Source organism: Trachemys scripta, chromosome 8 (assembly GCF_013100865.1).
Source record: "Trachemys scripta elegans isolate TJP31775 chromosome 8, CAS_Tse_1.0, whole genome shotgun sequence".
Lineage (NCBI taxonomy): Eukaryota > Metazoa > Chordata > Testudines > Emydidae > Trachemys > Trachemys scripta.
Genome location: NC_048305.1, coordinates 89,046,698 through 89,072,502, shown reverse-complemented (window position 1 = coordinate 89,072,502; position 25,805 = coordinate 89,046,698). Strand labels below are relative to the sequence as shown.

Sequence of the window (25,805 nt, the reverse complement as noted above, 5' to 3'; positions counted from 1 at the left end):
GGCCTATGCCCCACAGCTGACCAGCTATGACCCCACCCCCCGGAGGACAGCGCGAGCAGACACAGGGGCGGGATCCTGGCAGTGACTGGCGTGTGCACGCCCCGGGGAGATCCCGGAGACTCCGGAGTCGCTGTCTGGGGCTCGCGGGGCGGGCTGGGGGGCAATAGTTTGGGTCGGCAGAGGTAGGAGGCCCAGGCGCGAGCTCCCGAAGGCGGCGGGGGGAGGGGCGAGGAGTGCCGAGCCCCGCTGAGCGGCCGAGGGACGGGGCCTGTGGGGGGAGGGGCGGTAGGGCCCGCCCGGACCGGACGCGGCGCTGGGACTTTCGCTCGGAGCGAAGCTTTGCTGGGGGCGGGTTAGAGGTCGAAGGTCGCGGGGCGAAGCTGGGCATGGCCGGGTCCCGCTGCCTCTCAGAGCCTGGCTCCGAGCTCGCTGCGCCCAGGGGCCCGTGAGAGGGTCCGTGGGCTCCCCGCGGTGCGTTCTCCGGCCGCCCCGTCACGGCGCCCGGCCCGGCTCGGCTCGGCTCCCTTCCCCGCCGGGCAGCCTCTGTGCGCTGCTGGGGGAGAGCAGAGCAGGTGCCGCGGGTACGCGCCTGCCCCAGCCCGGCCGCGCTAGCGCTTCCCGCGCCCAGAATTCAGGCCCGGCTTCTGCTGCGGCCGATTTCCGGGGCGCTGGGCACCCGGCAGAGCCGCCGTGGGGGCGGGGTGGTTGCTCAAGGCTGGGTCAGTTCCCTGCATTGCTCAGACTTCCTGTGTGGTGGGGCAGCTCCCAGCTGTACAATGGGCCGGGTCAGCTTTATGGGGTGGGAGCCACAGATGAACGGCCATAGGGGGTCGGACCAAGGGTCCATCTAGCCCCTCTGGTAGGGGCTAGAGTCAGGTGCTCCCCAGGGAAGGATCAGAACAGGCAATAAAGTATGTAAAAGACATGTTAAAAAAGCAGGCCCCTAGTGTGGAGCAGTGCTAGCTCACACCCTGTTGTTCCTCACCCTCCTGTCTTGCCCCGATACAAAGTGGCGGGACCTCCTACCACTTGTTGAGGGTGAGAAGCCCCAATGGGCCAGCCTATATTCCACCTTGGTCCCGAGGCGCACCGGGGATATCAGCTGGCGGCTCCTTCGTGGGGCCGTGAGCACGGGCGTGTACTTGGCGCGGTTTACCTCTGTCCCGGACACCTGTCCTTTCTGCGGTGTGAGGGAGACCCTGGCTCACGTTTATTTGGAGTGCGCCAGGTTGCAGACCCTACAGCGGCTCCTCACCAATAGTATGTTGTGTTTTTGGTTGCACTTTTCCCCTCACCGTCTCATTTACGCACTCCCTATCCATGGCCCCACTAAGTCACGGGACTTCCTGGTCAACTTCCTCTTGGCCCTGGATAAACTGGCCATTTATAAAACCAGGGAGAGGAGGTTGGCCGATGGAGGCACCTGTGACTGTGGGGCCTGTTTCCGGTCCTCTGTCCGTTCACGTATCCGGGCAGAGTTCCTCTGGGTGGCGTCCACTGGCTCCCTTGACACCTTTGAGGAGCAGTGGGTGCTGTCCGGGGTTCTCTGCTCAGTGTCCCCGTCAGGTTCCCTTCTTTTGACCCTTTGACTGCACTCCTGTCCCTGTTTTTACATTGGTTGTCCCCTGTAATTATTTGAGTTTCAGGCCCTGTGGATCCCCCCCTTAGGCTGTGGGGAGACCCTTTAGCAGTGGGTTCCCCCACTTCCTGAAGCCCAATAGGTGTTGTTACTGGTGTATAAACAATGTAACTCTCACACCTACCCGCTTGTTAATAACTGAATGCTGCTCTGTAAGTGGGGGTGAACGTTTGCAGTCGCTTGCGGGGTGCCGCCAACTTTGTCACTGATCATTAGCACAGTTCTTGGAGCCTGATTTTCAGAGATGCCCAACACCTATAGTTTCAACAGTAGTCTTTTAGGAGCTAGGGATACTCTGTAACTCTAAAAATAGTTTACTATTCATTGAGCATTTAGTTCACTAGTAAGAAATGTTAAATAGATCAAAAATAACTTGAATTTAGATTTTCCAGGCTCGGCATTTGACGATTGTGTCATGTAATGTGGTCTGCTTGTTAGTTTTCACCCTTTTAATTGAGAGATCTGTGAATTTGAATTCTGGAAATAAAAAGCTGTTTCTCCTTTAATTCTTAGGGCCATGTGGAACAATATCACTTCATGCTCACTCTGGAGACTTTCTCCTAGCTTCATGTCTTCAAGAATCCAAACCGTAACTCCTTTATTCATAAGACATTATAAGGACTTCTGCAAAAACAGACAGACAATATGGACACTACGAAATAGTCTCTGCCAGGTTCTGAAAAAGACTGTCCCCACATTGACATGTAACATGTTTCCCCATTGTTTTGTAAGTAACAAAGCAAGATACGGACAGTATAAAAAAACTTTCCCTGTTTTAGATGGAAGTATCCCTTCTGTATGTGAACATGTGTTTGAAGAAAACTTAAGGAATAGTGAGGCTTGTATTCAAAGGTAATTGGCCATTTTTGTAATCATTTGGCAACGTTAGTATGTATACAGACTTGACTATACATGCAGTAGCCTATAGATAGCTAATTTTAAAAAAATATAGAAATTAAGATTTTTAGCAGTTTTTTTTGCCACCTTAAATGGTTCTTTTGCTGGGGCTTCTGGATACAGGCTATTTGCAAGGTGTTTGCTTAGCTCTTCCAAATGTCAACCCACTTATGTAGTTGCCTAAATATCAATTGAGGTCTCCAGTGTTAGGCACCCAAATTTAAAACATTTAGCCATGGTGTATTATTTTGCATATATTACTAAAAAGTAATTTTCTAGAAAGTCATAAAATTTGCCTTGTATTTAATTTTTAATGCAAAGATGGTGGTGACTCATACATTTTCAAAACTCCAGTGAAATAGTAGATGACAGTTATCTCAATTAGTCGTGATTCACTGATAAAAGGAGGAAAGTGATTCATTTCTTTTATGTATTTGTCCTTAAGGATCATATGGCAACAATTCAAAGATCTTTACTCAGAAGTATGCTCCCTAAGCAAAAGCAAAACTATGTAAAAGATATGGTGCCTCCCTGTGGTGGTATTTAAATAGTTACTTACAATTCTTTGCTTTTTCTCATGAGGCATTTTAACTTGAATACCGGTACTTACCTTGCGGGAAACCACAGTAAAAATAGTGAATAATCTACAGAATCGTTCATATATTGTTTGGTCAAACAATGCTTTTGGTTAAAAATGGAACTTGGAGTTGAAAATATATATTTAAAAAACGTTTTACTTAACTTTTAAACTGAGATGATTTCAAAAAGCAAATTTACTGTTAATCATTTATTCTGTTTCTTATTTATACTGCGCTTCTCAGACAAAATTAGACTAGTCAGATTTAGTTTTGTGAAAGTACAATGCTGCGGTGTTCACTTAGTGTAAAACATTCTTTCCGCAATGGAGTTGGACATGAGTTTTTTCCTGTCTGTGCCAATGGATAAGCTGTTTTTAACACTTGTTGAGGGGAGCCAGAGAAGAAGCTAATGAATGGTTCTTTTTTCTAGAGTAGCAGAACTCAAAAAGTAAGGCTTGCCAAAAACTGAATTAAGGTTGGTAAACTGATCATCAATATTTGCTCTGCAGTGAAAATTCTAATCAGCAAGTGCTCGATATCTCTCAGGATCAGATGCTTCAGCTGTGACAGTCAGTAACTGCTCAGTCACTTCTTAGTACTGCATAGATTGAGCTGTCTATACAGATGGTAATTGGATCCCATAAATAGTTTAAAATATTTAACATTGGATGTATATGGGAATACCAAGGAAAAGATTATAGCTTTAATAAGTTCCAGTAACTATGAACAAAAGCCATAAACAGAATTTATTTTGACTGTTTTCTAAACTGTCTTTTTTTCGGCTTGGGAAATTTAACTTGTGAAGAATCAAACTGAAATGTCTCATTCCTATAAAATATCGGAGCTTTTTTTGTCTCCCTTGCTTAATTTGGTTGCAGTGAACTAAATTATAATATAGTAATTAACTGAAAATAACTTCCAGAAACATAATCCAAAAGTGATAGTTTAACCTAATTGTCAAACATTGGTGTGACAGCTGGGTAGTTTATTTAAGTACCATATTAACTTACTAAAAGATAATAACTATTTTTCATTAAATGAAGCTTTGTTTTTGAAATCAGATATTCAGAGTTGCTTTGCAAGGTCAGTAAAGGAGGTGGAGAGAGTGCAATCTTGCGTCATACCCAAAGGAACAAGAAGTTGCTTGTTCGTGAACGCCTAAGAATGCTTCTCGATGATGAAACTTTTCTTGAGCTGTCCCCTTTTGCAGGGTTTGATTTGCCATATGGTGATGTCCCTGCAGCTGGATGCCTCACTGGTAAGCTTTGTGGCCTCTATAGTTGGTGTAATGCGAAAAATCATTGCATGTATAGTAAGGGGTTATGCTTTTTGTTTAATTGTTAATAAATCTGAATATAATTAATAGATTATGAGCTCTTAAACTGAATATGTTCATTGCTCTCTGGTTCCTTTTAGCAATCATAAAGATAGATTGAGGTTGAGAGTCCAGTTCTGTGCCATACCTGTGTGAGGCACAGCCCAGGGGAAGAAGGGAATGGATGTTTTTAAACCGTCCAGAATCTGGACTGGTTGGGGGGCAGTATGACCCCGGACATAAACTGGAATAGTGCTGATAGTGCTCTGATTTACAGCAGTTCTCCAAGGGCTGATTATGGGTTGCTGGACTGCTTAGAATCTCTGTAATGGCATGTACTATGGAGATACCCCATCCTGCCCACTGCTGGAACTCCCTCTATACTGGGGCTTGTGTTGAATGTGCTATATTATTGGTTTAATATTTTGTCCTAGTTACAGCAGTGACTGATTTCTGTCTCAAAAGGTTAAATATGACATCGCAAACACTTTAACTAAGGGCTGCCCCATCAAATTGAGGGCGCTTGAGCCACTGAGTGATTAACACAGGAACTGTGGCTTTCATTAGTGAGCTGTTCTCAAACTACCAACTTGATATTTGGGTTCTTTCCAGTAGATATTCAGAATGCATGACCAATTATGCCTGTGTATCACTATTGGACTCAGGCATCTCTTTGCTGCTGCTATGACCACCCAAAAAGTGTCAGAGGTTACTTTCATGCTCTATAAATAAGTATTCACTTAAAGTGAAATTCACCCAATTCAGAGGGCCCACACAAGCCCCTGCGTTCACAAGCCCTTTGTTCAGTGCTGTTACAGGGAAACCTTGTCATGGGCACCCTACCTATAGCCATCCTCATTAGTACAAGCACAACCCGCTCAGGTTTCCCTCCATCCACCCATAGATCTCTCAGTGGCAAATTCAAACCCTTTTATTTATGTAAAGTGCCACAGCTCACAGACCCCTTCATAGTGAAAACAGTTCCTCTGAAAACCCTGAAATAAAACAAAGTAGCAACTGTTCAAAAGTCAATGTTCCAGCTCACCCCCCTAAGAATCATTAGCCTCTCTGTCCCAGTTCCTTTTGCCCCTGTACTGGATCTCCACTCTCAAGGCCACCCACTTGTGTGTACCAAGAATTGCTTCACTCACTTTTCGCACCGACTAAGCTGGTTCGTACCCTCATTTCTAGGGGCCTGTGCACAAGCTTTCCTATATCTTGGCAGGATTCCCCAGCTCTAGTCAGTTCTCCTCAGTACACATCACCAGCAGCAAAAAGTTACTGCTGTCTTTCAGGTCTTCAGCAGCTTTTCCTCAGGGTGTTCCTGCCATTTGTTCTCAGGCAATTCTTACCTGCCCTTTCTGTTTCTCCCTAGGCTGCAGGTGCTTTCTCTTAAGTCTAGTTGTGTGGTAGCTAACTAGTTACAGGTGCATTGGACCCTGCTCCCCCTTAAAGAATCCAGTCATCCTGTACTTAGGGTATTATGTTGGCCCTCTCCATTGGGAATTTTCTTCTATAAAAACTTAAATGACCCACTTTTGGAAGGGTGGTGAGCAAGCACATACTCTTTTAAATGAAAAGGGACTGAAACAAGATGAATGCTTGGGGATCATCAGTTCAGGGCTGAGTGAATGCCTTCTGATAAAATAATTTGCCTTGTTGTATTTGAAAGTGCAGTTCTGTGATGAAAAGCACCTGGAAGAATGGCATAATGAAATTCCATATTTATTGTCTCACTGGGTTCTTTATCAGATTTTCTCAGTTTTTACGCAGATTTTTTTCCCCCTAATTGCCTTCTTGCACACTCATCTGGAGAGCTGGGTTCTTTCCTCATGTAATGTCAGTAGCAAAGATGTTCCAGGTCACATTGTTTTCATCTGTACAATGCCATTAGCCTTCACTCTCATTTTTCAAAATAAGACCACATTGTAAGGGTACAGAGTAGGAGGTGTCTCCTCCATACAGTATGTGTGGATCATTGGCATAGGGGTAAATGCTGTAGAAAGTCTTACTGACATGCTGCTAATACTGAAAAGAATAACATGCACTTTGGCTTCTTTGTTTAGTGTATGGAACTGTTGCAAAAGGTCTACACTTGGGTTATTACAGAGTCCTTGATAAATGTCTGTGGGCTCTGTTTCAGGAATTGGAAAGATCTGTGGTGTCTGGTGTGTCTTTATGGCAAATGACGCAACAGTTAAAGGCGGGACCATTTATCCCATTTCAGTGAAGAAACAGCTAAGAGCTCAACAAATAGCAATTCAAAACAGACTTTTATCGATATATCTAGTTGACAGCGGGGGAGCATTCCTACCACTACAGGTAATATTGGAAAGGGCACATTGTATGAAAATAGCCATTTTTTATCTGCATCAGATTACAGGCAGTCCTCGACTTTATGACATTCGACTTACAATGAACAGCACTTATGACATTTCTGAATTGACACCCTGATTCGGTTTTGACTTTACGATGCTCTGTCCCACAGTGTAGTGGATTGCGGTTTCAAGTTATGACGTTCCGACTTACGACGCCATTTTCAGGAACCTATTCTGTCGTAAGTCCGAGGACTGCCTGCAATTTCTAGAAGTGAATCTCATTATGCTTTTTTTGGCTGGCTGACTTTAACTTTTGTCCAAATTATACTCTACTTGAACTCTGCAATCAAATCAGAGTCTAGGAGATGTTTCTAACATCCAGGACAGTGGAAGTCATTCTGACTGATCTTGCATCTAAGTGAAGCCAACATGATCAATATTTAGAAACTCGAGTCTCTACATGGGAACAAATTGTGGACTCAGCAAACACTGGGAGCTCAAGTGACGATCCCCTTGGTCTTCAGTGTTTTCAGTTTGTATTTTCAGTATGAAAAAGTTTTGCAAAGACAAAGTATTTTAATATAAAGTTTGTATTAATAATGCAGGGAAAATTGATGATAAATAGGCTCCTTAAAAATAAAATGGAGACTTTTTCTCCTTGCTGTAATATGAGGAAGAGGGTTTGCAGAGGTCATTTTCACTGCATAGAATTCAAGTTTCTGCAGAGAATATGAGTACTCCTAGTACACGTGACTTCTGCTGAAAAGCTAAAGCTGCGCCATCTCAAACAGAAAGCAAAGCTTTGTAGACAGTAACCATCACTGAGCCTGTTACTGAGTCAGCAGGAGCTGTGTGTGATTAAAGCAGCGTCAAGTTTAATTCTGAATCCAGAAATTGCATTGAAAACAAAGGACAAAAAAGAAACTCTCTGAATTCATTTCAGAAATCTAGAATGAACATGAGCTCTCCTATTCCCTGGTTTTCAGTCTGTGCCCATGTATCTAAAGAGAGATGGCTTCTGTGCCCCCACTGTCCTTGAATTTGAATCAGCTGCCCTTGAGTTTGAATAGATTGCCCTTTCACAAAGCCAACAAGATCTGTGACTTCTCTCTGCCTTGTACAGCACAGAAGGGCATGGTTATTTTTGTTGAATTGAGTTTCAGGTGGGCAGTACATACAATAGAGAATAAAACAGTACCTGAAAGTTATACATTATGATTCCTAACAGTGGTCCCCTGTGAATCAGATATGCTGTACAACTTGTTTGCTTTTTTGTTTGTCAAAACTAAAGGCAAAGTGTTGGCTTTTTAAAATAATATTGAAACTCTCTGGTAAAACCGGTGTCTTTTCTCTGCGTTATCAGGCAGAACTCTTTCCAGACCAATCTCATGGTGGCCGAGTATTCTACAATGAGGCAATAATGTCTGCTATGAAAATCCCTCAGGTACAATGTCATATTGGATCTTTATAAAGATAGCACACGTGGTTAATGGATTTATGGAAAATGTTTTACCTTCAGTAATATAGCTTCTAGAACTAACACTCAGCTATGTAAAAATACTTTATAACATCTAGGTTTGTGTATGTTGAGGGGAAAAAATCAAAAGGGAAATTTATATAGTATAAATATCACATTTCAGCCTGAAGGATCCCAAAAGTGCTTAACAAACTCTGTATAGCAACGCTGAAATGCAGTTCTCTTTTGGAATGGGCAAAGGGAAATTTTGGCCAAGGACACCAGAGCAAATCCCTGATCTTAGGAAAAGCACCATTTGCTCCTTAATGTCCATGCAGAAAGGACAGGGCCTGACACACACAAACTGACTGCCATGCACTTTACTCTATCTGTATTGGAAGGTTGTGTTGACAGTGGTTGACAATGATTAGATTTGTATCTGTGGTTCTAAGGAATCTAGTTGTTTCAAAGCTGAGAGTTACGCTATGAAGTTCTTGAGGGCAGCGGGGGTGATTAAGTATGGATTAGTGGGGATGGCCTAAGGCTAAAGGAGACCTAGGTCAACCAAAATATGGGGTCCCAAATCTGGGTGTTGACAGCTGATTGAGGGTTGGGATTCTAATCACTGGGAGTGTATAAGTGAGTGGGGTGCTTGTGGGGTATGCGAAACAATATGGCAGGTGAAGGACGGAGTGCTCAGAGGATTTGGCAGCTAGTAGGAGGTAATTAGAGCTTTTCTGGACCAAGGAAACTGCTGGTGCCCTATTCCTAAAGATGGGGTTCTGGAACTTCTTCCTAGTTAGCTAGATGGGGGTGCATCTGACTCACAATTCATTTTTAGGTGACGAGGCTTTCAAGGATGGCTGCCTAAAACTTAAAATTTATCATCATTATACTTATCATATTTCTATAGCCTTTTCCATCTGGAGGTTTTAAAGTACTTTGCAAACAATAATAAATTCAGAGGCGGTATTATCTCCATTTTATAGATGGGGAAACTGAGGAAAGAGAGTTTAACTCTAAAGTCACACAGAGATGGTAGCAGAGCTGGTCCCTTCACACCACGGATGGGCAAGAGAGTGAAATGCCCAAAAGTGTAGGGATTCCATTGGAGTAAGAGGCTCAGATTGGCCATAATCCATCATTGTAGACGGTGAAAATTATTTCCGAGTAGTACATAGTGATAATGAGGCTAACACTCTTATAGAACAGCTTAGTAAAATCTCACTTTTTGCTGATTTTATCTGTTTACCAGTCGGTGGAAATTAAGGGGGATAGGGTTGGGGGTAGGCTTAAGGCAGTGCTGGCAGAGAGGCTCCCAGTGCTGACAGTGAGTGGCAGGGGGGCTCCCAGCATGGCTGAAGGGCCCAAGAGACCAGGCACAAGATGCAGGGAAGGCTGCAGGCCTGGACTCTGAGGAGGAGGATGAGCCCCCAGTTGTGGGGTGCTGCTGAACAGCTCTTGCCCAGGCATGCCTGCCATGCTCCTGAGTGGTGAGTGAGTGAGCGGGGCCATGAGAATGGGGGCTGCAGAGGGCTCCCTGCATGGCCGAGGGACTGGTGATGCCTGACCCTGCAGGCACAAGGTGTGGGAAAGGCTGCTGTCCTGGTAGGGCAGAGCAGAGACACCCCCACACACATCCCCCTAGTCAGGGCTGTGAAGAGAACAAGTTCCCAGCCACAGGGAAGGCCACCCTGTGGCTTAGTGGCTCCTGCACAGGGTGGCCTCTCCTGCTGCTGGGGACTCCTCCTCCTCCTTGCAGCCCTGGACAAAGGTTTCTGCTCTGCCTTTTCAGGTCAGTAGCCTGCCCCACACCTTGAGCCTGCAGGGATTGGGTGTCACTGGCCCTGAGACAGCACAGGGAGCTCCCTGTAGCTTTGCTGTCATTGGGGTGAAGGAGCTGGGCTGTGACAGTGGGGCTGCAGAGTGCTTCCTGTGCAGCCACAGGCTGGTGACACCTGATCCCTGCAGGCACAAGGGCAGAGGGAGGCTGCGCTCTTCAGTCATTGCCCAAGCATTCTCCTTACACAAATGTCTTTCTTTGTCCCCTAGGTGGCAGTGGTGTGTGGTTCTTGTACAGCTGGGGGTGCCTACGTTCCCACCATGGCAGAGGAAACTGTGATTGTAGACAAAATTGGTAGTATGTTTCTTGCTGGACCCCCTTTGGTTAAAGCTGCCACAGGAGAAGATATCTCTCCTGAGGACCTAGGAGGAGCCAGTATGCATTCTAAGTAGGTACAATGTTTATAAAAAATGGGGCTCAAATAATATATTTAGTAACAAAAGATATGCCTGATGTCTGCAGTGACAGGACACTGTCTGATTCTAAAGATAGGAAGTATGCCTTGAAAACACATTAGAAATTATATGTGAGTGACTTTAAAGAGCCTTTTTGCATATACATGGGAGTGCGATAGTGCTAGAGATACATTCATTTTAAAAAGAACCCATCAAACATATAATGTAACGTAAGTGTATAAGAGCTAAGTATTGTTATAATTCTTTTAATTTCTTATTTTACTATTTGTGCTCAAACAATCTCTCCATTTCAGGGCCTGCTCCTCAGACCTTACACACTTGACTTCATTAGAAGTTCAGTAGAGACTCCAGGATTAGGCCCATAATTGGAACTTACCATCACACAGTATCTGAGGAGGAAGAAAGCTATTGATTTATTTACATCAGCAGAAAGGCAGGATGGTCCAGTAATTAGAGTGCTAACCTGGGACTAGGGAAACCAGGGTTCACTTCCCTGCTCTGCCACAGATTTCCTGTGTGATCTTGTGCAAATCAGTTAGTCTCTGTGCCTCAGTTCCCCATCTTGCAGGGGTGTCATGAGGATAAACGCATTTAAAATTTGTGAGGCACTGAGATATTATGATAATGGGGGCCAGATCAGTACCTAATTTGGAGGCATTAAAGTATTTCATTGCAAGAAAGAAGCTGGATGCTTGTAAAAACAGCTGGAAACAAGGAGCCAGCTTTTCTGCCTCTACTAGTAATCCTTGCTGCCTAAGAGGAAATGTGATCTGAAGGGACTAGAGACTCTAGCAGGACCATTCCAAGTATCTAAACACTTCCTTATTATTTTTCCATGTAAGAAATTGCTGTAGTTGCCAAAAGAATGTTTTGCAGTTCCAGCTAGGAGGAGAGGTGGGTTCTGTCTTCTGTGCTCTGCACTATAAACATCTCCACTGCTCCCTGGCTTGGCAGACTCAGAAACTCTACTCCAGAGCCTGCTGGGCTGGATGCTGTGATTGAACAAAGGTTAATCTGAAGGTTTTGGGGATCCCAGTGCCATTCAGATAAATGGGACCGTGCAGTATATGAAAAGTTGGTTTCTTTATTTCCAGTCCTGAAATGCTGCTGGTGTAAAGAGATTACAAAAATTATTTTTCTCTTTATCATTTCAAATGTTGTATCCGAAATATATTGAAGATGAGTATAAAAGCTTTTTCTTTAATATGGTTAATCACCAAAGAAATAAAGAGAGAATTTTTCTCCTCTCCGGATCTTTTGTTGTTTAGACTGCAGTTGTTCCAGGCACACAACTTGCATTGACTTACATGAGAGATCTGCACCTGAAGCAAGAACAAAAATGCACAAAGTCCCGAATGAGTCTGGAAGATCCACAGTGCAGATAATAGAAATGATTTCCCCCCCTTTAATCTGGGGTTAGCATCAGTCCTTAATTTTTCATTAATGTAATTTGATGTTCTGAACTTTCATTTTTATCGTGTATTTCTAAAATGTCTTTGTCCCTCAGAGTCAGTGGCTGTGTTGACCATTTTGCATCTTCAGAAAAGGAAGCGTATGAATGTGTTAGAAATATTATCTTGACGCTAAATTATGAACTTCCACCAGAGGAAACGTTGGAGTATGATGATCCTCTGTACAGTGCTGAAGAGCTCCTTGGGCTTGCACCACGAGGTTATAGCTATACTCTACATATAAAACTGGTAAGGAGGACAAATGCTACAGTAGTTCACAATTTTTAGGTGTCTGCTTAATCCAGTATCTGCATATTAAAGAAAACATCCTTTCTTTGGAGGATTCATTTGGGAATCCTAAATCACATGAAATACTCAGTGTTGGATATTATTGTTGCCAAGGACCTGACTACTACGTCAGCTCCTCTTTCTGTTTTGAATACATTTCAAAGTGTAATGGGAAAGGTTCCTCATGGTTGTGTAAAAAAACAAAAAGTGAAACACTCTGTAGAGAGTAGAGTAACTGCACCAAATAATTCTGGAAGTACTACTACTCCCACATACCGAGGCGTGTAGAAGCTTGGAGTGCTTCAGAATCGGTGTGCTTTGCATCTTTGTGGCTAATTTAAGGAACTGCAAATCTATGGAAAATGGTTTTGGTGCTCATTGTCCATTTCCCAGTAGACAAAGCTACACATCACAGAAACCACTCCTACAATTGGCACTAACTTGCACCCTTGCCGGTAGTCTCAGTTGAGAGGCCAAGGAACGAGTGAATTAAGGAGTCTGACTCCCTCCCATCCTTTGGTGGTCCCTTCAGATCAGGCACATTAGTGGGGCAGTGTGGGAAAACTTGGACTATCACTTCTCATGTTATAGGTGGTCTGTGGATATACAGATGATTTTGGTCTCCAGGGATATTAGTCCTGCATCTTTTGCCAGCAGTAAATTCTAACGATTCAGGGGTCTCAGCTTCATTTTGAAATGGTCCTCTTAGAATACACCTGAAAAATTTATGAGCACGTGTGGTTTAGTGCAGAGTTACTTGTGCACACAAACCAGGTAATTGCACTCAAAAAAGCCTTTTTTTGCTTGTGCAAATGTGGGTTTTTGTTCATGTGAATGACCGTTCACAAACTTTTTAGAGGCCAAGTTTAAAGATTGTTTCCGAGTAGCAGGTAATCAAGTACTAACAAAAGTTTGTTTTCATGCTCATTGCATATTTTTAGATTTAAAAGATTTTTAAAGCCTGAAGGACTATTATGATCTACTCTGAGCTTCTGAATAGCACTGGCTGTAATTTCTGGTTGGACGGAGCGTAAGTTTAGAAAGACATCCGATCTTCATTTAAGTTTCTGTTGAAAACCAGTAATTTCCTTGTAGATTTTGAGCCGTCTGATAGATGGAAGCAGGTTCCAGGAATTCAAAGCTGAATATGGAACAACATTAGTAACAGGATTTGCCCATATGGAAGGGTAAGACTGCAAGAGGATATTATAAAAAATTCATTCTTTTGGTTAAGAAGCTTTTGTATCATTATTAGGTCGTGTAGTATGTCCAATTAAAAAACAAACACCTTAAGTTAGAGTTCTGGATGGTTCAAGTGATTGATAATAAGATAGCTCTAGTTAGCCTAACATTTTACCTCTAGATTCTGAATTCAGACTTGACCGGGTCAGTAGTGGCTGAGAACCATTACAAGATGATGGCTGTTTTGTGGCCTATGTGAAATGAGTTGGTGATTCAGTCCAGTACCCAGGTGGTACTTTGCTGGCAGTCTCAGCAGATTCATTAAGCAGTGAACAGGCTTGGAGACTGAACCTCTCAAAGTGGCCCATGTAGAGCAGGGCTGAGGTATATGGGTGAGGCAGTGTGAGTGAGCTTGCATTGCCAGTTCCTGTACTGTGCCACTTCAGTGGATAAGAAATCACTTCATCCTCTAGGGCTGTTACTCTGGCACATTTTACCAGCACTGAATCCACTCACAATCTTGAAAAGATGAAAATAAATATTTTAGGCCCATTTTGTGAGTCAGAGTAACCTCTAGTATGATAGTCCCTTTCTCCTTAATAAATGTTAAGTTAATCATTAAACAGGGCCAGAAGATAAATCATTTTGCTAGAATTGATATAGCATGCTACTCTGCTGAACGGTCAGGTTAATTGATTTTCCTCTGAGACAAGATGAATATTTGAGGTACACATTCCATTATGCTGAAAAGACAGATTATACAGTTGAGTATATTGGGCAAGTATATGTTGCTTGCTCCATTAGCAGTTTGAGAGTTTGTCAAGCTGAGACCATTCATAAGCAGCCATCTTTAGAGTTCCTAGTATTTACTGGCCTTATGTGTCCTGGTGAATTTCTTATTCAGACTCCCTGCTCTAAACAAATCACAGCTTTGACAAGTGTAATTTTCATAATAAACTAGAAACCTAGTTTAAGCATAGACTTGCAGGTGAGTGTGCAGCATAGTACAGAATGTCCATTATCACTGCAGAAGGTACAGCATGCATTGTAAAACATGTTTGTTTTTCTTTTAGCTGCACAGTTTATCCTTCAGAATCTGAGTAGGATTTGCTCATGAATAAACTACAAAGAAATAATAATCACAGCCTGATCCTTTTTTCTGGCAACAAGAATTGAAGCTTTGCCATTTAAACTGGTCCTTCGTTTTTTACCATGTAGAGCCCCAAAGTCCTAACCCCATTAAGCAGCATTTTTGGGCTAGCATTTAGGACATTTAATGAAGCAAGTCATTGTTAACTAAACAATATAGATTGGATGTGGGGAAGGAGAAAGTGGTAGTAAATGAATTTTTAATCTATTTTCAAGCGTTTCCAAAGCGACCAGCTCTGCATGAAAACAGGGCTTTCAGTTAGAGCACCAAGAGTCGCCTCTCGTTTATGTTAGACTCTTTGTGATCTGTTGCTTAAATCATCAGTATGTGCTAAAACGGACCGTGTTAAGTTATCGGAAACATTCAGTAAGTACTTACTTGTGATCTTGTTTATTTGGAAGCACAAACATACATGGCAGGCCTCTGTAAAGTTGAACCTTAGGCATCAGAAATGTTGATCCTGATTAAAATTTGTGGTTTTGAAAGACATTTTATAGAGGAAGAATATTTGACATGTTTTGTTTGACATAAACATTACTTGGATTTTTTTTTTTTAAAGAAACTGTTCAGAAATAAAAAAGCTTTTCAAAATTTTTTTTTCAAGTGTAAATATTGAACATTGGATGTTAACTAGAGACACATTGTATGTCACACTAAGTGATGAGGAAGAGAGTCAGGACTCCTGGGTTGCATTCATAGCTCTGTCCACTATTTCACCGTGACCTTAAGGAAATCACTTAACATTTCTGTACTTCATCCATGGCTACGTCTTCACTACCCGCCTGAATCAGCGGGTAGAAATCGATCTTTTGGGGATCGAATTATCGCGTCTCGTCGGGACGCAACAATCGATCCCTGACCTCCACCAGTGCAGGTAGGAGTAAACACCGTCGACAGGGGAGCCGCGGAGGTCGATTTGCCGCAGTCCTCACAGCGGGGTAAGTTGGCTCGGATACGTCGAATTCAGCTACGCTATTCGCGTAGCTGAATTTGCGTATCTTAAATCGAACCCCCCCCCCATAGTGAGGACGTAGCCTAAGTGTATTTATCTGTTAAATGGGTATGACACTACCCTGCTCCATAGGGATGTTGCACACTCCATGTTAGTAAAGCACTTTGAGAGCCTCGAATGAAGGCAGCATGCAAGTGCAATTTATGTATTATTTTGAGTCTCTCTTGAAGATGCTTCTATAGGACTGATGCTAGTACATATGGATGTTATTTTTGTTAGTTTACTACAAACAACACTTTTACCAATCTCAATCTACAAAAATGAAAGTGTTCCTATGTGTGTTTTGTTAGACACCTGGTTGGGATAGTGGCTAACAATGGTCAGCTGACTCATGATGCTTCTCTAAAGGGCAGCCACTTTGTACAGCTGTGTAGTCAGCGACGCATTCCCATCCTGTTTCTCCAGAATACTGCTCCACATGCACCAGAACCAACAAGTCTCTCACAGGTATGGTACCGTAATTCAAGAATGAGAAGGTAGTTCCCAGTTCTTGTCCCGACTCATTTTTTCACGTTGACAAAGTTGCTATTTGTTATGAATCGCAATCTTTGTTTCAAACTTATTCGTTTTGATAAAACCAAGTAGGTTCTTAGGCATTTTATTCTTAGACCTACACTCTAGGGCAGGGGCGGGCAAACTTTTTGGCCTGAGGGTTTCAGAAATTTTATGGAGGGCTGGTTAGAGGAGGCTGTGCCTCCCCAAATAGCCAGGGGTGGCCCGCCCCCCCCTGCTTCTCGCCCCTGACTGCCCCCCCTGCCCCATCCACTCCCCCTGCTCTCTGTCCCCTGACCACCCCCGGACCCTCGCCCCTAACGTCCCTCCGCCCCTAATTGCCCCCCACCTCCCCATCCAACACCCCCTCCCCCTTCCTGACTGCCTCCCCGGGACCCCTGCCCCATCCATCCCTCCACCCCACTCCCTGAGTGCCCCCGGAACCTCCACCCCTGACTGCCTCCTGCCACCCCATTCAACCCCTCCTCTCCTTCCTGACTGGTCCCCCCCCGGGACCCCTGCCCCATCCAACCACCCCTTCTCCCTGACCACCCCCAGAAGCCCTGCCCCCATTCAACCCCCCTGTTCCCCGCCCTCTGACCACCCCGACCCCTATCCACCCCTGACCGCCCCTGACCACCACTCCAAACTCCCCTGCCCTCTATCCAACCTCCCCCGGCCCTGCCCTCTTTCCACTGCCTGGAGCACTGGTGGCTGGCGGCGTGGCTGCACCAGGACAGGCAGCTGCGCCGCACGGCTTGAGCCAGCCACGCATTGCACAGCACTGGCCGGGCTCTGCAGCTGCGCTGCCCCAGGAGCTCACAGCCCCACTGCCCAGAGTATGGCGCCGGTGATGGGGTGGCTGAGACTTCGGGGGACGGGACGGGGGCTAGGCTCCCGGGCCAGGAGCTCAGGGGCCAGACAGAATGGTCCCACGGGCTAGATGTGGCCCGCGGGCCATAGTTTGCCCACCTCTGCTCTAGGGTCACCATTTCCCCTTATTATTACACTCATCCACATTCTCTTTCTTTAGCAACACTATCCATTTACCTGGGGTGGCAGGGTGTCCAGCCTTCACTGCTAGTAGTAAAACCTAGCACTCCGTGCTTTTCATCTCAAAATATTAACTAGTCAGTTCTCACAGCAGCCTTATCAAGAAGGTAACTAAGTATTATCTCTATTGTACAGATGGAGAAACCGAGGCAGAGAGTTACTTGTCCAAGGCCACAGAGAACATCAGGGTAGGCTTAGCCCTAGGTTCTGTGAGCAGAGAACTCCTCTCTCTGTGCACCTGTTTCTTCCCTAGCCCTACTCTTCCTATATGCCCCTAGCATTTGAGATCAAGCCTGGTACAGCCGCAGTGGATCTGAGCTTTACTAGCCTAGAGAGAGCCAAAGTCACTCCAGGGCTTATGTAGCAGAGCAGTGCTGCGTAACCAACACAGGCTATAACTATTTCACTGATTGATAGTTTTATGGCATATGCTATATGCATATGCTCTTCCTGATTTACTTGTTCTGAAAACATTGATCACTTCAAATTTTATACAAAGAAATCCTCAGATGCTTTATAAGTTTGCTTGGGGTGAAGGGAATCTAGAAAAAATATTTAAGAACTACACTGACTTCATCTGTATTTTAATTTCAGGCAGAGGATCACACCAATAGATTAAAGGCACAGGCCTCCATGATGGCTGCAGTTGCTTGTGCTGCTGTGCCCAAGATAACCCTTGTAATTGGTGGCTGTTACGGGAATGAAAGTTATGCCATGGTATGGTTAATACGTTGGATAATATTTGACTTGTCATAGGTTTCCCTCTGGTTCAGTCTGCCATTGGCACATGTAATTCCATTCATTATTGTAATCATTTTTAAAATAAGAGCTGCTTCATAAAGTAACTCTAGTAAGTTTGGTCCCTATCTGTGAAAGCTGGGGGTGAAAGCTCTGAAAATTAATTCTCTGAAACTGCTCACACTAAGGATCAAACGCTGCTCTTGTTCCTCAGCTGAAGCTTACTAGTCTCAATGATCAAGGGTCATATGTTTCTTGGCATTGGAAATTAGACGTATAAGAAAAAAAATAGCATAGACAATGGGGACTACTCAGACACTTACAGTTAAGGATGTGTATAAACACAGCTACATACGGATCAGCCAACTCACATCCTGTAAGCTGCTGAATGACCTGAACTCTAATTGAAGCCAATGAGAGTTTAAGGTGTTCAACACCACCTCGAGCCAGGTCCTTTAGTAGTTATATACTCCATGACTTGAACGTTTATAACGGAAACAAATGCATGTATCCATGTTAGACTTGACAAACTAATATTCACCATTAGGTATTTAGGCCAGAAATTAATTAATTAATTAATATATATATATATATATAAAATGCCTTTTTATATGTAGATATAAACAAAGACATTTTAAAAAATACAACAGAAAAATTAAGCAAACACAGAACATGCTAAAACTTGTCATTTTGGTTCATACCTTTAAAGTCGCACATTATTGCAGGGAATGTGATTAATTCAGTTTAATATGTTGAGTGTTTTAATTAATCCCTCTAAAGACTTGAAAGAATTGGTTTAAGTCTGATAGGATCATGTACCAAAGGGGAATATACACACCTTAAAAAGTCATTACATTTTGTTCTTCAGGGACCTGACTGCATCATCCTATGTAAATGGCTCGTTTTAGTTGTTAAGCTCCTGGAGAGTGAATAGTGTGTCTCACTTATTTATTTATTTATTTTTAAGTGTGGGAGGTCATTTGATCCAAATTTCCTGTTCCTGTGGCCTAATGCAAGAGTTGCCCTTGTGGATTCAAGACATATTTTCACATTCCCACAGGCTAGGGATGACGACTGCACAGGAGATGACTCAGAGTTAAAGCATCTAAAAGAAAAGTAAGTATTGAAAATAACCCCCTTAATTATCAACAGAGGGTCCTGTGGCACCTTTAAGACTAACAGAAGTATTGGAGCATAAGCTTTCGTGGGTGAATGCTCACGTAAGTCTGATGAAGTGGGCATTCACCCACGAAAGCTTATGCTCCAATACTTCTGTTAAAGGTGCCACAGGACCCTCTGTTGCTTTTTACAGATTCAGACTAACATGGCTACCCCTCTGATACTTAGCCCCTTAATTATGGTTATGATTAAATTAATTTCACTTTTTTAGTTTTGTTCTCTTCCAGACCAACACACCTGCTAAATATCTCACCAACCAAAGCAGATCTACTTAAAAAAAAAGAAAAAGAAAAAAAAAAGCCAGTGCATTGCCTTGAACATTGATGAAAATCTAACAAACAAATATCAGTGTTAGTTATAAAACATGGTTTTATATTAAGTAGAAACCTGGCATATTTCCTTTGCATGTGGAATTACTGTCTTTCTGCAAGATGGCTTAGGGGTCAAATTCTGTCCTTACATATGTACTGGACATGCACTGATTTCTATGGTAGCTTCACACATGCATCCCAGAGTAGGATTTGTGCCTTAGTCACTTATGCTTCTGTTTCTCTGCTTTGACTTATCCAATGAATTTCCTATTCTGGAGTTTTAAAGCTTCTGAAATACTCTCTTATCTAGGCTAGATGAAGAAAGCAGTGCATTTCACTCCTCTGCTCGACTCTGGGATGATGGCATAATATTGCCACAGAATTCTAGGAAGGTAGGCTTTTTCCTTACATTAAATGCACATTCCACATAAATCATTCAGGTTCTTCTCACCTTTTCTCTCCCTGCCAATCTATCCAAAATGGTCCCATTGCAGTCCTCTTCCATTCTGGTTGCTTTGATTATGGAACCTCCTTGAATTCCTTAATTGGCTTCAGTCTCCTTGAAGTTTCCTATATAATCTAGTCTACACCTACATCTCCACTTTTTTTTTTTAATTCCTCAATCCCTAAATTCTTCACAATCCTTTCTCCTTGTGCTGCATTTCTCTTTCTTCTACTCTTGGCTTCTAATTTGCCCCTTATTCTTGGAATGGTCTTCCTGTTCTTACCTGCTGTGCATCCACTTATGCAGATCCTTCCTTAAAACTCACTGCTTCCCTGTGTGCCTCCTCACTATCTATATTACCTGGACACTTGTCCTTTGTCTTGTCTTATTATTTATTAATAAATATTTCTTTAAGAGCCTAGTGTACTCTATACTTTGACACAGCAAGCCCTTTAGGGCAAGGATCTTGTCCCACTAATGTATATTTATGGCACCGTATAAGTGATTTTTAATATTTTCTTTGGCATTTTGTGGAAACTCTGTTTATGGGAGAATGATGTATCTTTCACATATTTGAGCTCACAGACATCTATAAATATATCTGTCTAGAAATTAAATTTGGAAAGAAAAATGCACAGTAATCAGGGAGCTATCCATACTTTCCCAAGCAATTTCACTGGGACACCAAAGTTCATTTTCCTTGCAATTCTGAGCAGTCTTTTTACTATACCATGTTGCCTCTTACCCCAGTTCTCACTCTTAGTTGCAGATATCAACCTAAATAGAGAAATGTGTGCTCACATCTAAGCCTGACTAATAGGCCTTTCTGTGGTAATGTGCTCTATTAGTAGTGGGGTGTTCACTATTAAAGCAGGACCAATAGACAAGAGAAAAAATTCAATATTTCAATAAACAAGACAAAAATATGTAGCGAACTTTGGGAAAGTTCTAGGGAAAGAGTCTTTCTATATCAAACTATGCCAAACATGATCCGAGTCCCTATAAATCAGTATATTTAGAACAAGAAAAATCAATCACATTCTAATATAGAAATTGTGATTTCCTTACTTTAAAATTGAAAAATGAAAGGATCTTATTTTTCAAGACAAAAACTGGACAAGATATTGATCCATGGGAGACCAAGAAAAATGATTTTCTAAAAGATTAAGCCTTGAGAAAGGGAGCAGGATAGTCAGTTCTTCTGTGCAATTGGGAATACCAGTAGTGCAGAGTTGTAATGACATTTGGGTTGGATGATCAGGGAAATGAATATTGTATATTAGTCAAACAAAAGGGGTGGAGCAAGATAGTTTAATAATCAAAAATGTATACTTTTGTCATTAGTTACGTCAAATTAATATTCTTTCTTCACAGTTGCCTAAAGTAGAGTGACATCTGTTTGCTCCACACTGTCTATTGATCTCCCAAGGACATTTCTCCCTCTTCCTTCCCCCAGCAAAATATTGCTCTAATGTCTATTTTTCTTCTGTGTGTGCATATGTTAGTTTTTACAGTTCATCTTTTTAAGCATCAATTGTTCTACGAAAGAGATAAAAACAAAAGCATTATCTGAGTTTCTAAACATAATGTAACTTCTAGTATTCGCAGTTTCTGGAGGATTAATTGCTTATCCTGTTTTCTTTTTCATCAGGTGATTGCACAGTGCTTAACAATTATGAAACAGCAGAAGTACCAGATCGCATCTCTGCAACACTACCCCGTTATCAGACTGTAATCAAACTGCCATTTGCAAATAATTGGGTTTTTAAGAATGCCAACATACAATTTTTTAAATGGAAGTGATTTTCTAACAGTTTGATACCTTTAATATAACTTGAATTAGTTCTAGAAACTGTCAGTATACAAAAAGGAAGCTTAGATTTCAGGCTATTTGGATTAAGTTTGTATTTTGATCCCTGTTGCGCTAGCAAATTTGAAACTTACACTGTATGAAAAGAAAAAAGAAAATGCAATTAATAAACTTTTGGATCTTGACACAGTCTGTGTAATGAAGCAAACTCCTCTTTGTGCAAAAACGATTCTTGGGTTATTAACATTCACACTTTGTATATGAAATGTAAGAGCAAGCTGTAGTTTCTCAGTCTACAATAGAAAAACAATGAAAATTAATAAAAATTGAGTGGAAGCTGATATGAAAAATAAAGGATTTATTCTTCCCTGGATATTTGCTTTAAAGTCACTATACTAGGGGTGGGCAAACTACAGCCCAAGGGCCGCATCTGGCCCCTCAGACGTTTTTAATCCGGCCCTAGAGCTCCCACTGGGGAGCAGGGTCCAGAGCTTGCCCCGCTCCAGCTGGGGAGCAGGGTCGGAGGCTCCTACACATAGGGGCAGCCAGGGGGTCCACGTGCCCCAGCCCCAAGCACCATCTCCAGAGCTCCCATTGGCCGGGAACTGTGGCCAATGGGAGCTGCCTGGTCACGCCTCCATGTAGGAGCTGGAGTGGAGACATGCTGCTGCTTCCAGGAGCTGCTTGAGGAAAGCGCTAACCAGAGCCTGACCCCCTCCCATGCCCCAACCCCCTGCCCCAGCCTTGATCCCCCCCGTCCCCCTTCCTAATCCCAAGCCGCACCCCCCTCTGCACCTCTGCCCCTTTCCCGAGCCCCCTCCCACACCCTGAACTCCTCATTTCTGCCCCCCCCCCCAGAGCCTGCACCCCCAGCTGGAGCTCTCACCCCCTCCCACACTCCAACCCCCAATTTCATGAGCATTCATGGCCCACCATACAATTTCCATACCCAGCTGTGGCCCTCAGCCCAAAAAGTTTGCCCACCCATGTATTATACTGTCAAACTTCTCAGCATTCGTCAGTGTAAATAGGAGCTGAAGGGATCCTTCTTGCTTCTGAACTAGTTTGTTTTGAAATTGTCTTTTATGATACATTATAAATAATCTGCATCACTGTGAGTCTGATCCAGTGCCCTCTAAATGTAACGGGGGTCTTTCCGTTGACTTTTAATCAGACCAAACATTCAGAGATCTAGTCTCTCCATACTGTTGGGGTAACATTTAGTCAGTGCTAGGTGTTCAGTTAGTTAAAGGACACATGGTGAGTCAGCGAATAGGGCACTGACCTGGGAGACAGGAGCCCTGGGTTCTGTTTCCAGCTCTCCTGCCTACGTGGCAAGTCATTTCATCTTTCTGTACCTCAGTTTCCTCATCTGGATAGTCATGATAATGATGTACTCCTTTGTAAAGTGCTTTGAGATCTGGCTGCAAAAGTATTATATGATATGACCTAAGTACTGTTAGTAGACCTTCCTCCAGCCCAGGTTGCTAACTGAAAGCTGTTACAATCTGAAGGCTGTTTGGCCTATGTGAAATGAATCAATGTTGAAAGAGACCTCAGAGAAACTAGTCCTGGAATTGGCACTTTTGTCTCTGTTCAGTAAAGGTCAAGAATCCATTTGGCAGGTTATCTGAAAACTCTAGATGCAGTCTTTCCCCATGGAATGTGAGGTATCGTAGCAGGGCAATGTGGGGCAATTTAACTAGCCCCCCTGGCCTCCTAAGAATTGGAGACCTATTCTGCAAATAAGTAGAAAATTTTAGGACAAAAACCTTTTCTTTGCATCTTTTGTATGTGCTAAGAAAGCAGGAGCTAAATGCATCTCACATAGGAGTTTTGACAGTGACAAGAAATTATAGTAAGTTCTGGGATAACAAAGCTTTAACAGACAATATTACTTCAGCTCAGGGTCTGAGATAATATTCCAGCTTTAATATTACTTTTAACATCAAAAGATAAAATGTTTACATAATGAATAGTGTTCTAGTTATTTAATATAACTAGTTTGTCAGTTCTGGCACAGAATTCCAGGAATTCAGAGTCAAATAATGCTATATTTTACCCAGAAGCTGGCTGCTAGCAGGTACCTCAGTTATGAACTGTAATAGCTTTATTTTTCATATAGCCTTCTGGATCTTTGCATCAAATAAGTAACTCCTCACTTAGGCTTGGTCTACACTAAACCCCCAAATCGAACTAAGGTACGCAACTTCAGCTACGTGAATAACGTAGCTGAAGTTCGAAGTACCTTAGTTCGAACTTACCTCGGTCCACACGCGGCAGGCAGGCTCCCCCGTCGACTCCGCGGTACTCCTCTCGCCGAGCTGGAGTACCGCAGTCGACGGCGAGCACTTCCGGGTTCGACTTATCGCGTCCAGACAAGACGCGATAAGTCGAACCCAGAAGTTCGATTGCCAGCCGCCGAACTAGCGGCTGGGTATAGACATACCCTTAAAGTCGTACCAACTAACATTGTTCCATTGTTATGTTGCTGATCAATTAGGGAACATGTTCGTTTAAAGTTGCGCAATGCTCCCTTCTGACGTTGTTTGGCAGCTGCCTGCTTTGTCCACTGCTTGCAGGAAGAGCAGCCCACTGCAGCTAGCTGGTGGGGGCTTGTAACTAGGGTGGACAGGCAGCCCCTCCTAGCAGCTCCCCACTCCTAAGTTCCCTGTGTTGTAGCCGCCAAGCAGGCTATCAATTGCCGGCAGTTCAGCTGTCCCTCCCCCCTCTGCCATATGCTGCTCCTGCCCTCTGCCTTGGAGCTGCTCCCAGAGACTTCTGCTTGCTGTGCTGGGGGGTGAAGGTGGGGGGCTGTCAGGGTGTCCCCCTGCTCCTGCACCCCGCTTATCTCTTCTCCATATAGAGCAGGGAGGGGACACGGACAGAGAGAGACAGAGAGGTTGGGGCAGCAGTTGCTGTCTCAACTTCCTGATCCACTTAAAAAGACAAGGCACTTAAGAGCGGGTCAGCTTACTTAAAGGGGCAGTGTGCATCTCTCTCTCACACACACAAGGTGTGTGTCTATCTCTGTCTGCTATGGTCCCTCCCTCCCTCGTGTTCGTGCTGCCTTGTGTGAGAGGCTACATTAACAACGTGTTAAACCTTGAGGGCTCAGCCGAGTGCTAGTTCATCATTTAGCAGCAAGGCATTCCCTGGGAAATATCCCTCCCTCTTCCACTCTCTAACTTCACCACCTCAACCAAGCTTCACAATCATCATAGCTGTGAACAGTATTATATTGTTTATTTAAAATCTATACAGTGTGTATATCTATATAATATATAGTTTTTTGTCTGTTGAAAAAAATTTCCCTGGACCCTAACCCCCACTATTTACATTAATTCTTATGGGGAAATTGGATTCGCTTAACATTGTTTTGCTTAAAGTCGCATTTTTCAGGAACATAACTACAACGTTAAGCGAGGGGTTACTGTACAAATACCAAACTTAGCTGACGGCACATTATTATATTGATTTGGAGGCTGGCAGGACTTCTGAGAGTCATAAGAGTACTTTCACCCGGCAAGCAAGTGGCCAATATTTAAATCCAAACGTCCTTTAAATTAAGTTTGGATTTTAATTTTGGTCACGTATGCAAACCTCCTGCTACCTGAAGCATCAGGAAGGTTTTGCTCCCAAAATTAGGAGAAGAGGGGAGAAAGGTGGGGGATTTTCTTTCATACTGACTGCTATAATGCTTGGAAAGGGGACTTGCTCCTTAACTGAAGGGTGCAGGGCGAACGTGAACTGCTACTTTGTTGGCTGCAGCTTTCAAAATTTCTTTGGCGTGTGCGTGTTATCAATGGAGAAAATGCTGTGTCTCAAAGGCATGGATTTACTGCCTCATAGATGGATCCTGGTTCTCAAAAACAGCCACAGGAAGGACAGTCGACAACTTGGATGGATTTATGGTGGCCCCACTCAAAAATACTGCGTTTTAGAAAACTAATACAGTGAACTGGAATTTAGTCAAATTAATAAATTTGTATACAGGATAAAATAGTCTCCTCATAAAGCAGTCATTAGAAGACACTCTTGAGCTTGTTCCACTGATGTTTATTGAATCTACAACACACTGAATTTCACATAGTACTGTTTCAACTGCATCTCTGCCCCAAAGTTTAACTCTGTAAAGAACCATTCTTTTAAGTTTTAAAATGCTCGATGCGGCTCATTTTAAAATCCTGTCAATGAGTTTGCAAGGTTGAAAAATCTGATGAGAGAATACT

At 43.2% G+C, this 25,805-nt stretch overlaps 1 protein-coding gene across 5 annotated transcripts; it reads left to right on the top strand.

Moving 5' to 3' along the window:
- Positions 1–53: 53 nt before the first annotated feature.
- On the top strand, positions 54–21,914 carry LOC117881670 (methylcrotonoyl-CoA carboxylase beta chain, mitochondrial-like). 5 transcript variants are annotated; one of them, XM_034779227.1, is made up of 13 exons: positions 54–182; positions 2,153–2,491; positions 4,176–4,372; positions 6,573–6,751; positions 8,111–8,191; positions 10,256–10,434; positions 11,970–12,162; positions 13,297–13,388; positions 15,836–15,992; positions 17,685–17,807; positions 18,796–18,944; positions 19,629–19,710; positions 21,415–21,914. In XM_034779227.1, exons 2-13 carry the CDS (start codon positions 2,157–2,159, stop codon positions 21,496–21,498), a joined length of 1,851 nt encoding a protein of 616 aa, XP_034635118.1. In that variant the 5' UTR covers positions 54–182; positions 2,153–2,156; the 3' UTR covers positions 21,499–21,914. The 5 variants fall into 5 exon arrangements, with proteins under 5 accessions (XP_034635118.1, XP_034635119.1, XP_034635120.1 ...); XM_034779228.1 differs by lacking the exon at positions 54–182 and adding an exon at positions 368–471; XM_034779229.1 differs by lacking the exon at positions 54–182 and adding an exon at positions 550–572.
- Positions 21,915–25,805: the final 3,891 nt, after the last annotated feature.

Bases quoted from the DNA above. Each gene is read 5' to 3' on its own strand.
- LOC117881670 (XM_034779227.1), top strand. From the start codon at position 2,157: ATGTGGAACAATATCACTTCATGCTCACTCTGGAGACTTTCTCCTAGC. The intron at 6,752-8,110 runs GTAATATTGGAA...CTGCGTTATCAG, and splicing joins GAGCATTCCTACCACTACAG to GCAGAACTCTTTCCAGACCA. The intron at 13,389-15,835 runs GTAAGACTGCAA...GTGTTTTGTTAG, and splicing joins GGATTTGCCCATATGGAAGG to ACACCTGGTTGGGATAGTGG.